The sequence below is a fragment of the Tinamus guttatus genome, unplaced genomic scaffold (genome assembly GCF_059628265.1).
Source record: "Tinamus guttatus ecotype Peru unplaced genomic scaffold, ASM5962826v1 Tinamus_guttatus_pri_ptg000602l, whole genome shotgun sequence".
In the NCBI taxonomy this organism is placed as follows: Eukaryota; Metazoa; Chordata; class Aves; order Tinamiformes; family Tinamidae; genus Tinamus; species Tinamus guttatus.
The window spans coordinates 5,967,698-5,981,414 of record NW_028289136.1 but is presented as its reverse complement, the minus strand read 5'-3'; the positions used below and the strand labels follow the sequence as shown (position 1 = coordinate 5,981,414).

Sequence of the window (13,717 nt, the reverse complement as noted above, 5' to 3'; positions counted from 1 at the left end):
ATTACCTTCCCTCCGCATGCCCAGTCAGCCCTTGTTCCTACCTTCCTCAAGATGCTGGTGGAACTTTGCCGCAGAGTGTGAATTGCTCCCGTCTCAAATTTTTTCAGCCATACCCAGTCTCCCTGTTCACAACACAGGTGGGTGAATGACAGAGCAGGTCTTTGAAGAGCAGATAACTTATGAACCTAGATTTGACTTGCAGATCCTCGACTCTGAGAGCAACTGGAAATTTGCAATGTTCATGGCAGTAGATTTTTTTCATATTGCACCCAAATGAGAACACCAACAGGAAACCCTCCAATAATAGAGTCAAGCAAGACCTTCAGCTGGATCAAAACATCATGATGGGAAGGTGGTTATTGATATCCGACAAACAGTGCTAAATTGATAAAGTGTCTCTCTCAAATTTTTTTGTGGCATTAATGATCCAGTTTCATTTGTAACTTTTTGGAAAAATCTCCATGCTTTTTTTTTTAAAAAAAAAGGTGTGCATGGGGTGGGGAAGAGGGAATGAGGAAGGGAGGGATTCAACTACTACTTTTGCTTAAACTCCATAAACTCTATTGACACAAAAGGCAACCAAATCCGATGTCCCTAATTCTGTGCAGTACTTTGACCATGTCTTGTAAGAAAGGTCATTTTTAGAGATGTCATTACCTAAAAACTGTGTCTGGTAAGAAATGCGCCTCATGATTCCTTTAGATGATGGCATTTCTAACAATGACCAGAGTTGGGAACAACACATATGGATGGAGGTGCTACCTGTTGAATACCCACACCTCATATGACTTGAAATAATGAGGACTCCCTTTAAATACTGATACATCCATGCTTGGGAATAACCTACTTCCACCCATGGGGACCACCAACAGTATTCAGACGCTGGGACCTACAGTGCTGCAGCCCAAGATTTTTCTTTTCGAGCACCCAGAGCAGTGGGAGGCTGCACTGGGTTCCTGCCTACCTCATAAAAAGCCACGTTGGAGGTTTCGTGAGTGGCGGCTGCACTTTTCAAGGAAAAGGAGTGGTTTACAGATTTCAGGCTTCTGCCCTCGACTACGCTGTTTGCATCAGTCAGACTATCCAAAGTCAGCCTCTGGAAGGCAAGGAAAGCACATGGAAGGTAATCAGCACCTCTGGATGTAAACCAGCTCCAGGCTGTAGTTTTCACCCACTCTAGAAGGGTTTCCCACACCTCCCAGCCTCTCCATATCACCTCTCTCAATGCATCAAGCCTCTGCAGTGCTCGTAACTCTGATCCTGTGTAGTATCTTGAAACACTACAGCCATACGTTATATGCTGGAAATGTAATGCTCAGGGCAGGCATCGGAAGATACAGACCTGAGCAAGGCACTTGGAAGACTCTCCTCTAAAATGGAGAGAAAATCTGTATCTTCATCAGTGGGACTGTCCCACAGCAGGGCCTATTGTTAGCATGATCTGGGGCCTGGTCCTGGCTTGTGCCAATTAATGCTCCCCCAAGCAATCTCCAGTTCTGGTCAGGAGTTAGCACAAGCCAGGAACTGTGACCAGTAAGTGATTCACATGCAGACACTTTGTTTTACAGGGTAAGATAGCTTGTCTCTGTGGACACGAGCTATGTTATGCCATCCAACCTCAGGAACAAAGAAAGGCCATGGCTGTTTTAGAATAAACACAACCAAGAACAACATTTTACATCGGCGTAACAGCTCTGACACTGGGAGTGCATCTAATCAAAGACCCAGAACCACCCAGCACATGGGGAACTATCTGATAGACAGGGAAACTGAGGCACGGAGAAGTGAATGACCTTCATGGATATGAAATTATCATACAGCAACTCCACTTTTGAATGTCCTGCTTCTACCAGATTAATGGCAAGAGTGAGAGGACTTACCTTTTTATTCAGTTCTGGGTTGATAAAGACCAGGTCATCTAGGGTCAGCAATATCTTGTTAGGCCCCTTGAACAACTGGCTGTTCAGGATACTATGTCTGAAGGATTCATAGAGTGTAAGTTATCATTTTCAGCTTTTACAGCATATATGAATCCCCAACATATGTCTTCCACCTGGTATTAGTAGATGTCACAAGTGGCGAGGCAATAGAGTTGGATACGAGTAAAAGCAGTAGAATAGACATGATGCCCTACTTGGATTGATATCCTCTGCATAAAACTAAGAGTTATCTCAGCCAATTCACAGACAACAAAAGCTATAATCTCAAGGGGTCTCACGGAGTCAATCTGGTTGCAAGCATAAATTGGATGTGCCAGGACACAGGTCACCACATGTTGTTGGGCTAGTTCAGCCAGGCTTACACCCCCTTTGCTCAAATCACTGTGAAACATCCCAGACATTAAATCTTATTTTTGATGCCTTTTTTTTTTTTCTGGTTTGGGCTCATTTTAAACTAGTCTACACTGAGTGGCTATTTTATGTCTCAGAGAAGAGAGAGAAGTCACACACTGTCCTTTCAAACCCACTCTATTTCAATGATGCCAAGCTGTAACACAATGCACACTGTACCCACAGGACCTCAAATATTCATTAGGAAGAAACAGAAGCGGAAAAGGAAACACCACTCCCCTCCCTGCCCAGAGATGCAGATGTCACTTCTTTGGTCAATGAACCCTTATGTACACTCCACAAAAGGTCTGATCTGCAGACAGATAAGACTTTTGCCAATAAGATCCCCCCAAAAGACAAATTTGATCCTGTTGGCAACTGGATTCCTTTTGCTAACCTTATTGTGGAATGAATTCATTTTGCAAAATGCCCACAGGTCAGAATGATTCACTTTTCCATTGCAGATACTGCTCCACATTGGGTATTTTAGAAGGCATGGACAGCTCTAGAAATCAGAGGGAGCTCCGAGCACATACCTACAAGAATCACCATTGGTGACTACAATCATTCTCTAACCATAGAATCATAGAATCAATATGGTTAGAAAAGACCTTCAAGACCATCAAGTCCAACCATAAGCCCTTCAACACTATGGCTGCTAAACCATGTCCTTAAGTGCCTCATCTACACACTTCTTGAACGCTGCCGGGGCGGTGACTCCACCACCTCCCTGGGCAGCCTATTCCAATACTTGACTCCTCTTTCCATGTAGAAGTTCTTCCTAATGTCTAACCTGAACTTCCCCTGGAGCAACTTGAGGTCATTTCCTCTTGTAGTTATTCTGGTGAAGAGACCGACCCCCACTTCACTACAATCTTCTTTCAGGTAGTTGTAGAGAGCGATAAGGTCTCCCTTGAATCTCCTCTTCTCCAAACTAAGTAACCCCAGCCCCCTCAGCCACTCCTTGCAAGGTCTGTGCTCCAGTCCCTTCACCAGCTTCATTGCCCTAATCACTTTGTCCCAAAGCACCCAACTCAGCTCCATGCCAAAATTCATCACTTCTGTCCCTTTTGCTTGTCTTCCCGAAAAAACCTTACTTAGGCAATCCCATCCTCTTCCTCCAGGAAGAGGAAAGTTTCCTCTTCCCAAAAGAGAATCACAGGGGCAGAAGTGACTCATTTAGGGTTATGCAGCAGATCCTTGGCAGAGCTAAGACCAAAGATCTGACATCAGAAGTCAGTCCACACTGTGGTTTAAATTTAGTTCTAGATATGTCCTTCCCTAAGATAAATCATTATCTGAGTCACTTTAGACTTTGTTGTTGTTGTTGTTCCTGCAGATAGTGATATTTTTATTCACAACTGGAACTTCCCAAGCATCTGGGACTTGTGAAACAACTTGCACATAGAGTAGATTTTTCTTTAATTTATGCAATTGGGGGGGCTGTTGTCCAAAGTATAAAGTACTGATAAATGGAGACAAACACAATTATAAACCATCAGAAGCAGCTGTGTCTCAGTCGGGTAGATGGTTGGGGTGTTGCATGCTGGGTGGCCTTATATCATCTGGGTTTTGAAGGATAATTCAGGATTGGAGATAAAACAGATTTAGGGATGATTTCACAGGCAGAATAGGATGGAACGATTCAGGATACTTGGAGAATTTAAACCTTACCCTATTGAACATACTGCTTCTGGATCAATATGCCTTATAATTTCAGTTGTGCACTGTGTAGATATCTCCTGAACTAGGAAACACCTTGGCCCCCTTTCCAGACAGCGAAGTGGGCATTTCTCAAGCACCATTCATCTGATTTAAAACAGGATTAATATCATTTTACTGTGGCCATTTAAAATTAGGCATATAATCCAAGCAAGGCATGTACACTGCTTTGGCTATCAAGATTAGAGATGACTGGACACTGAGCTTCTTGCCTGCTGATATGCCCTGAGCACCACCTGTGGATGATGACTGTTTCCACGGAATAACCAGGCTCACACTGAATGGCAAAGAATGGAGCCCAGCTTTCACATACTGACACTACAACCGATAAAATCAGTGTTTTATATGCCTGGGTGTTGGGAAAGAGGATTTGCCCTTCTGGATGACAGCACGGTCCACACAGCTGCTCTGTCTCTGACACATACATATTCCACCTAGGTGTAGTTATGTGTCTTAGGTATCTGAGAGAATTATTAAGACACTTTCCAATTTCTTAAAGTAAAAATGAGCGAGAGATTCCTCTGCAGAAATCCTCTGGGGACCACTCAGAGCAGAAGCCTAATTTAGGCAACAGCTATGCCATCCTTGCCAAATTGCACATCATAGCTCTTTGCCCACCAGAGCACACTGGCTCATGCCTACCTCAGGTGTAGAGTCAGGACATGTGTGTGACATATGCAAACTGTCCCCTCCCCAGGAGACTGCTTCCTTTGCTCCAGAGCAGATCCCATGTCCAGAACAATTTATTTGCAACATGGATGACCAGCACCTGGACTTTGGTGCAAAACAGAGAGTGAATCAACTTGATAATAATGAGGCATCCTAATTAACTGCTCTGAACCCTCTCCAGAGATTTTTTTTTCTCCTTCTCTCCAATACATGGGGAAATGAAGGAGGATCAAGCTAGGTGCACTATGGAAAGCATGATCATACTAGTCAACAGGTGAGAGAGAAATCCAGGAAAAGAATGATCTGGAGCAACAAAATAGACATATAATGTGGCAGCCTACTCAGTCTCCATCCCTGTGTTCTCAAAGCAGATTCCTGTCCTGGCACACTCAGCATTTCCAAAGTGATAGTCACCTTCCTAACACTTCACAGTCATCATCCAGTTAATCCTTTCAATAGTTAACTGCAATGTCCTTCCAAACTTGAACATGTTTAAGGGTAAATTGACTCCTTCAGGGATTGCTAGATTCAATGAGATATTGCCTGATGTCCGTCCAGAGTGCTCAAGCCACCTCTATAAATAAAGGGAGCTGACGGGCAAAACCCACAAACGAACTTGTTATAGTTATATGGCCCAAATGTCAGTTAAAATGCAAGGCCCCCACAGAAGCTAAAAATAGCAATAAATCAAATATATTCTGCAATTCTCACCTGATAATGTAAGTCAGGCCCACAGCACATAGAACCAGAGCAAAGACCAGCATTAGCCCCAGGATCATGACTGTAGGTTCAATCCCTGTACAAAGCAGGAGAAAAAATTATCAGTGAACTAGAAGGTCCCTTTTATTTAGGCAATAATATTGAAAAATCTCTTTAATAGAACACTGGACTGCAAAATCAAACATGCAGCTATGAGGACAGTAGAAGGCTGCTTCCTATGTAATATTAATTTGTGTATAGACATTACTTACTGACTTTTTATCTATGTGAGAAAGCAAATATTTTAATTATTTATTTACATGCCCCTTTTTTAGTACAACAGAATCAGAACCCTGGACTTGTGGAAAAATAGTTTTTCATCAAGTAAATAAGGACTGGATTACAAGGAAAAATTAAGCTGTAGAGACAGCTTCTGCAAAGTTCATAACTTTTGAACATTTGACCCTCTCAAGGAAATGAAACACTGAAAAAGGTTAATCATGCGGTACCCTACTGCCTGCCAGTGTGAGTCACCAGCCCATCTGGAATTTCTCATTCCCTGTTACAGTTTTCTAACACTGAAAAGAGCAGACCCAGGGGTAGCAGGGGAAGGCTGATGTCTTCCTCACTCGCTCGCTGGCAGAAGGTGCTGGGAACGGACACTTTGCTCATGAGTTTCTTTGCTAGAGAGATAAGGGAAGCTGACATGGATGGATGGGCTCAGTTCTGATGGGAAATGTTAGCTTTCTCTGCCCTGTGTCTCTTCTGTTTATTTTATTTAATTCTTTTTGCCTTCAGAAATCCTTAAAGACAAACAAGTATGGGGAAATTTGGATTTATAAAGGGCTTATCAATCTCAGTCAGTCCTGTTCTTAAATTACATGCTGCTGCACAAGCACAAGACCTAGAGTTTTTCAGTGAAAGCTGTAGGAATTTTCAGAAATTGGTATTCTTTTCAGATGCACGAGCATAAGGAAATAGGAGATAAAGGCAATAACTAAGACCAGAGCACTCGTCACTGATAGATGGGTCATTGCAGGAATCACTCAAAGCCTTGAGAAAATTCGACCAGAATTCACAGCTAGCAAGGAGGGACAATCTTGAGAAAATTCGACCAGAATTCACAGCTAGCAAGGAGGGACAATTATCATGGGAAATATTCAACTTATTATGGCATAATTAAGGGGCCTTGGGGATTGTTTTAAATTCATTAGGGAATATTTTAAGGTGAATGTGAGAATTTGTGAAACTTCAGGGAATATCCCACAGCAGAAGGAGTAATTTGGTAGTATTATAAGTAAATAAATCAAGTGGAGGTTAAGTGTCCTCTCCTGAGATCTGGACCTCTCTGATGTCTTTAAAAGAGCACCTAATTTCCTCAGATTAAAGGCCATAAGTAAAACCAGGGCTCTCACAAACTCAGCATACACAGCTATCACTCCTCCTAGTTTTTTGACTTCTGTGAAGTACTGTAGCTGAAATTATTTTGGTTAACATTTTTTTTTTTCCAAATGGTCCTTAAAGCTTCCTAATTAACTGTGTGAAGAAGCAGCAGAGATGGTGAAAATGTCTGTAGTTGTGCAGTTCTCTTCAGGTATCTTCAACATAAATCTTCCTGTTACTCTTCTCTCTCAAAAAAACAGGGATACATTGGTATACGAGAAAGTTCTTTCTCGAACACAACGCTACCAACAGTCTTAGTGGGTTATTAGGTAAAAAAACAATGTCAGTCTTGTGGATCAACAATGGGATCACAGTAAATGATTGCCACAATGAACAACATGAGGACAGGTCATCTTTATATGAATTTCTCAGATTTAGGTTTTTCTGTTTGAGAAGCTCTAATTTAAGAGGCAATTGTCTGAGGTAAGAAAAAAGAGATAAAGCAAATGGTAGGTCTATGTCCTACTTCATTTAACCCCCTCCTTTTTTTTTTTTTTTTTTTTTTGTCTTTCTTACCTCCAGTGCAGAGAACATCTGGGTCAAACCAACAGTCAGAATCTGCCTTGGGGGGACCTCTGCTAGGAAAGTGGATGGCCCGGCCTAAGGACTTCACAGAGTCCGAGGACATGTCCAGCAAGTGGGTTGGGAAGATCTGGTTCCCTTGGCCCTCTGTGTCCAGTATCACGTAGTTGCTCAGCCGGTTTCCTGAGTCATCTGTCTCTATCCAAAGGCTAAATCCTGGGAAACTGAAGTTTTTTGTGTGCATGGCTATGTTACTTCCTGACGTCCAGGACCCTTTCCTTCGAGCACTGTCAATAGCCATTGCCATGAAGTAGATGGCATCATAGATGGTTCCAAAAAGTGGAGAAACCTGAAAATATAAGAGAAATTGAGGCCATGACGTACTGCTGCCAACCTCTACTTTGTCAACTGAGGCCAAGATTGTACCACTTGGGAGGCTGTAAACTCAAGAACTGAAATGCTGGTTTTGTTCTCCAAGCTTGTCAGACTACAATACCTTGTAGTAGGGTAGGCTGATACATTGATACTAGGTTTTGCTGGAGTACTTGGATATTTTGGTTTCACTTTATACATTCAATCAAGGAGTGGAACCTTTAAGCCGGTTGGCTTAAATATTGGAGATATCAAGATGAAGGTATCTGAACACTGGCATTAAGGCTCACGGAATAATGGGTTTGGAGAACCTTATATTGAAGGTAGCTCTGAATGGACCCAAATACATGGGTGAACTTGAATAACCATCTTTTCCTATGGTTGCTGTCAAAAATGCACTCTCAAAATATTTTCAAAAAGATACAAATTTACTTTCTTATAGCAAGAGCCAACAGCTGGTTGTGTAGTTGAGCTGCTCTTTATCACACTCTGCCCCAAAGCCATAGGCTAAAAAATCTTCCATGAAGAGAAGATCACAACAAGAGACTTTCTTTCTCTTGCCAGGTAGGAAAAAATGTCACGCCCATGTGGTCAGTCAGGGTGTTGCTTATTCATAAAACATAAAATTTGAGAAGCAGAAACAGAGAAATTTCTCTTTGGGTCTCAGAGCTTTTTCACCTTGCTTTGCTTCTTTCTATACTGTTGAATTCTATGGTTGGATTCATCACCAGATTGAGACACTGAATTCTATGTTCAGTATAGTTAACCTGAGCTCTCTTTATAGTGAAGGGGTTAAAAAAAAAAAAAAAGGTGTTTTAAGGTATGATTCATCCTCTTGTAAAGTAGACTTTGAATGCAGATCTGATGAATTGTACTTTCAAAGTACTTATAATTTTTCAGTGATAATAGTGTGATGAGTTTAGCTCAGCTGAATCCTGCAACCCCTCACTGGTGTGACAGATTCTCCAGTTCTTGTAATGTTGACAAAGTAGAAGTTGACTGTGCTTTTTATAGGCTACTGGTGACATTTAGACAATTGCGATGGCACATTTGAAATAATAATTTTGACTATAGCACTAAGAATGAGATGGTAATATTCCTAAGCATCTCTCTCTAGAAGCATACAGTATTTTGTTTGTAGCTTCCCCACTGTTTCTCAGGCACGTGGACCTCTTATTCTGGTGCTTAAAAAAATCCCCTAACTTAATCCACAGCAGAGCAGACCTCTCTAGCTTGGTCTTAATTCAGTTAGCACTTAGCAAGGAAAATGTGACAGCCCCATTTCAGTCTCTTGAATCCTCCAAATGGTTCTGCAGCTTAAGTGAATCTAAGTTAAATCACCTGATATTCAGGAAAAAGATATTTTCCAGATGAATGCAGACCAAATTCAACCTTCACCATATTTATTGCAAAGTACAAACACAGTCTGAGTTGTTTCTCCCCTATGCTTTCTCTGTTACTATTTACTAATTAACTATACTTGTATTACTATTACTTCTACCTTTATAAAACAATGACCCATGTCTCCAACTACCACCTCCCAAATAGGCCCACAAGAAAGAGGTTTTACCTGGGTGGCTTCCAAATCCCTGAATATTTCACCACTTTCTTTAGCTTCCCTGAAGGCATCATAAAAGGTCCTTTCTCCAGATTCCAGTGTGATAGTGAGCACAGCATCATACGCCTCTTGGAGCTTGCTATTGTTATCAAAAGTGTAGAATGAATTGTTTTGGTATGTAAGGCTGTAAAGTAAAGTGTCGTAGGGAATGAGGACGTATCTTCCATCGGTTAGTCCCATTTCCTGAGCTTTTGTGAGCAAGGCGGCCTGTTCTTCTCCTCCAATGAGCACGGAATGCATGCACAGGAGTACAACTGAAACACAAGGACCACAGACAGTGTCACTGATCCCCCAGTGAAAGATCTGACCCAAACAGTCTCCACATAGTCATTTTCAGTGCCTGAGCTGCACCTATTCGACCTGCCTCTGCATATTAAATTTTAGCTTGGGCATCATCTTGGGTTAATTCTGGTTCATGTCTATATAATGGTCTTTCCACAACAGCTACTGCTTTGCCCCTTGGATAACGATGCAGTGCCTACTCAGGAGGAAAAAGGAGAATGAGATTCAAAACACTTACCTTTGATGCCACCAACTTTTTCAATTTTTTGCCAAGCATCTTCAATGTCTTTTTCCCCTTTACCCATGGAAGTTACAATACCAACAGGAAGCCCCTGGTTCCTGAGCGCACTTGCTAACTTTTTGGCCGTGTCCATCCAAATATCCTCATTGGAAGAAATAATGCCAACATGGGCCCAGTGAAAATATTTCATTACTGTGAACAAAACTCTGGTTGGAGAGGGCAAGGTCCTTGCAAATGTAGGGTGGTGGATGGTAGAATCCAGTTTATAATTGATGCACATCCATGAGAAGATAGGTTTGTTCCAGTTTTCCCCTAAAAGTGTAGCCACCTCACAGAATCCAGGGTTCAGAGGGCCTATGAAAGCTGAAGAAATCTTTCCAAGCTTCATGAATCTTGTCAGAGCTCTAGGTGTCTCACATTCTTCTTGCAGGATTACAAAATCCAGCCTCTGGCCAAGATTTAGTGAAGGATCTTTGCTTATCCGTCCCACTGCTAACCTGGCAGCCTCATGCGGAAAGGCTTTGGAAAAGAAGGGGTCACAGCTCCAGGGCCCGAGCAGTCCGATTTGGAAAACAGAGCAATGAGCTGGAGAGCAAAGTATGATTATTCCCAACAGCAGCCACCGGAGATCCCAGAGAAATGTCTTGAATGGATCTCCAGCATTGCATTTACGTAATTCAATGTGCCTTGACAGAATGCAGAACAAGGTTTTAGGACACAGTAGGAGGAACGACATTGTTTTACAGATGAGTAGATAGAAGCTGAGTTCTTCAGGAAGCCAAGCAGTGCACAACCCCTTGCTGGGAGAAAAGCAGATTACATTTGCCATCCTGTAATCATACATATACATTTGAATGCATGTATGTGTTCACTACATGCAGGTACAGCTGAGTCAGCCCAAATTACACAACAATTTCCTTCTCAAGGTGCAAGCATATGCAGTGCCAAGAACCTGCATAAACGCATCTATAGGCTCTATATCAACTGTTGCACCACATAGGCAAGTGTTATAACTATTCATATCCACTTAAAATAATCCTGAAATTCAGACGCAGATAAACAGTCATTTTTAAGTGCCTTTAAATATGTTCTGAAGCCAGAGAGTGAAAAGCGACTCCTCTTTGTTTACAGCAGTAAACACAACCTATTGATAAAAGATATTTTTAGTTCTTTAAAAGGATGAATCCCAAGCCGCACACACCTCCGCATGGAACAACAACAAAGAAGAAGATAAAAAGGGGAAATACACCAAGACAGCAACTTCTGCTAACCAACGCGCTCAGTGAGCATGAATCAGAAGCCAAATATACAAATATTTATGCACACATTTATACACATACATAGAGATTTACATATATATATGTATACAGATGATTCTAAAATGTTTTGGGAAGCTTTTTCGGGACAAATTTATCTCACTTAACAGAGCCTTTTATACCTGGCAAAATGAACAGAAGTAGATAAACATACAACTGCAAAATGAAGGAAAAGAAGGAATTTGAAGGTTTCGAATTGAGATAGAGGAACATTAACTCTCATCTAGTGGAAAAAGTTTGGGGTTCACTTGTGGTCTAAAACATTGTTGGTTAATGACTAACAGCCATGGATTTGTTGGAAACAACTTCACCCTTCACAGCCAGGAGCTGAAACCACAAGCCCACAACAGTCTCCATGCCACCCAGTGTCACTCTGTGGCTTTAAAAACTTGCTGATCCAAGTAGATTTGCACTCTGAAAGTAGCAGACCCCATAACAGCTTACCTCTCCGTTACCGAAGAAGTATTTTGATCCGTCATCACCAGCCACTGAGACACAAAATGCAGAGCCCTGGAGCACAGCACATGCTATCAAAGCACCTGCAGCTACTGTAGTGTGATGGAGAGGGTCCTCCAGAAGGAGCCACCCACCAGATGAGCAGCTTCTCATGGGTGGCAGTCACTCTTGCGGCGTGTGGGTCTTGCTGCAGGAAGAGGTGATGCCTGCTCCTCCTTGAATTTGTGGTTTGCATGGGCCATCCCAAATAGGTGAGCGTTTTGACACCCTCCACACCACGTCAGAATCTTACCATGCCCCCTTTGGTGAGCACCATCCTTCTTCTCTAGGGTTTCAAAGCCTGAGTTAGAATCATAGAATCATTGTGGTTGGAAAAGACCTTTAAGATCATCAAGTCAAACTGTAAACCCATCACCACTAAAGTTCCTTCTACCTGAGCTCTGTGTCCCTTGATGAAGGTCCTGCAGAGCTCCGAGGCTGCCTCCCTCCAAACTGTCTCAATGCGGAGAATTATTCACGTCTAACTTAGTAATTATGAGGATGGCACCTTAAAGCTCTGCCCTTGGATTAGTGGGACTTAGCTCCTGAGATCTGCCCCTGCAGAACAGCTCCTTATGTCTCTGTGCACCCACAGGAGGGATAGCTCCTGTTCTGCCTTGTAAGCAGCAGAGCCAAAGGACAGTTTAGGTTTAGAATAAGCAGAATATTTTGGTTCCAGCTTCACCATCCTACTGATGTTTTTTAGCCAGCCTGATATTTTCTTGTCCTCATAACCACAGATACAGAACTTCATACATTTAAGTCAAAACACTTTTCTTAATTTATTTTTTTCCTGGGTCATTTGGATCTCTCTCTATGGCTAGACTCTCCACATTCCTGGACACCCCCTTCTCAGAGGACCTTGCACTAAAACTGTCATCTTGGACAGACCTTGAATTTTGCCATGACTGTCCTACCTAAGAAGCTCCTTGCAATAATTTAGCTGGTATTGTAGGACCAGCACTTGTGATAAAGAGGGAAACATTTGTAATTCAACATTTAGCTGTATTAACTTTGTATAACTTATACACATCTCTTTGGAGTTTCCAGCAGCAGTTCCCTCTTCATGACTAATGACAATGGGAAGCCACAAAGTCTTTCAGATACAGCTCTCTGCAGGTTCACTCATTTGCTTGCATGGCCCAAATTCAGGAAGGTTCCCAATATGTGCTTCTTTGAAGATTGATGGCCAAGGTATTTAACATTTAGAAGACACTTAAGGGCTGTGTTAACTTCAGGTTTAAATCCAGAATGCTTCTTTGGATACTACGAGCATGTTAGAGGAAAAAAATTACATTGATTTACAAAGAGGGACTGAGGGATTTTTTTTTTCTTATATACGAACATTCGGTGGACACTGCCTTTTGATAAAAGCGTAAAATTAAATAAGTCTTTGAAGCTTAGAGACTGCTTTTTTCTCTTAAATAGAACTTGCAAGTTTAATTCATATATATATATACACAAAGATATCTCTATATACCTATATCTCTGTATCATGCACTAACTGTTGTCTCATTGCTTTCAGTTCTGCATGGCTCAGTGTCACTCAGGGTCGTCAATATTATCAAGGCCTGCCAGGGTAGCTGCAATACACCAGTGACTCATTTCTGGGAGATATTTATAGCATTAAAATCTCCTGTGTTGAAAAAAAATATGAGTCAGCCACTCAGCAATGAAAGTTTAAAAAATAATCGATGCAGAAGTCTTTTTACTAACATAATCTCTCTGAGCCTTAACAATTAAAAATTTTTTCCATAACCAAATGGGTTAAAAACCTTTATCACTTTTTCCTTTGTATTCTGATTCTTGTTTGCCTTTGAAAGGACCCTCAGGTAATAGAAGAGATAGCAGTGGCAGAAATCTGCCTTCCTGTTATCAGCTGTGAAAAGCCGGATTATCCCAGGTAGCTCTGCCACATCCATCCCATGCTTACGCTACTTGTTCCGTGCAGGACTAGGGATAACACTCACATCTTTGCAGAAAAAAACTCAGGTTCTGGCACTGCCTG

The 13,717-nt window shown here is 41.8% G+C and overlaps 1 protein-coding gene across 1 annotated transcript in view; it reads right to left on the bottom strand.

Annotated features, from left to right (window-relative positions):
* GUCY2F (guanylate cyclase 2F, retinal) overlaps positions 1-10,634 on the bottom strand; it is a 37,695-nt gene extending 27,061 nt beyond the window's left edge. Inside the window, exons 1-7 of the mRNA XM_010221726.2 lie at positions 9,896-10,634; positions 9,328-9,629; positions 7,380-7,734; positions 5,433-5,517; positions 1,881-1,977; positions 965-1,096; positions 42-122 (exon numbers count right to left, since the gene is read on the bottom strand). Of these exons, the coding sequence (XP_010220028.2) occupies positions 42-122; positions 965-1,096; positions 1,881-1,977; positions 5,433-5,517; positions 7,380-7,734; positions 9,328-9,629; positions 9,896-10,634 (1,791 nt within the window). The remainder of the gene's footprint in view (positions 1-41; positions 123-964; positions 1,097-1,880; positions 1,978-5,432; positions 5,518-7,379; positions 7,735-9,327; positions 9,630-9,895) is intronic.
* Between the last annotated feature and the right edge of the window lie 3,083 nt (positions 10,635-13,717).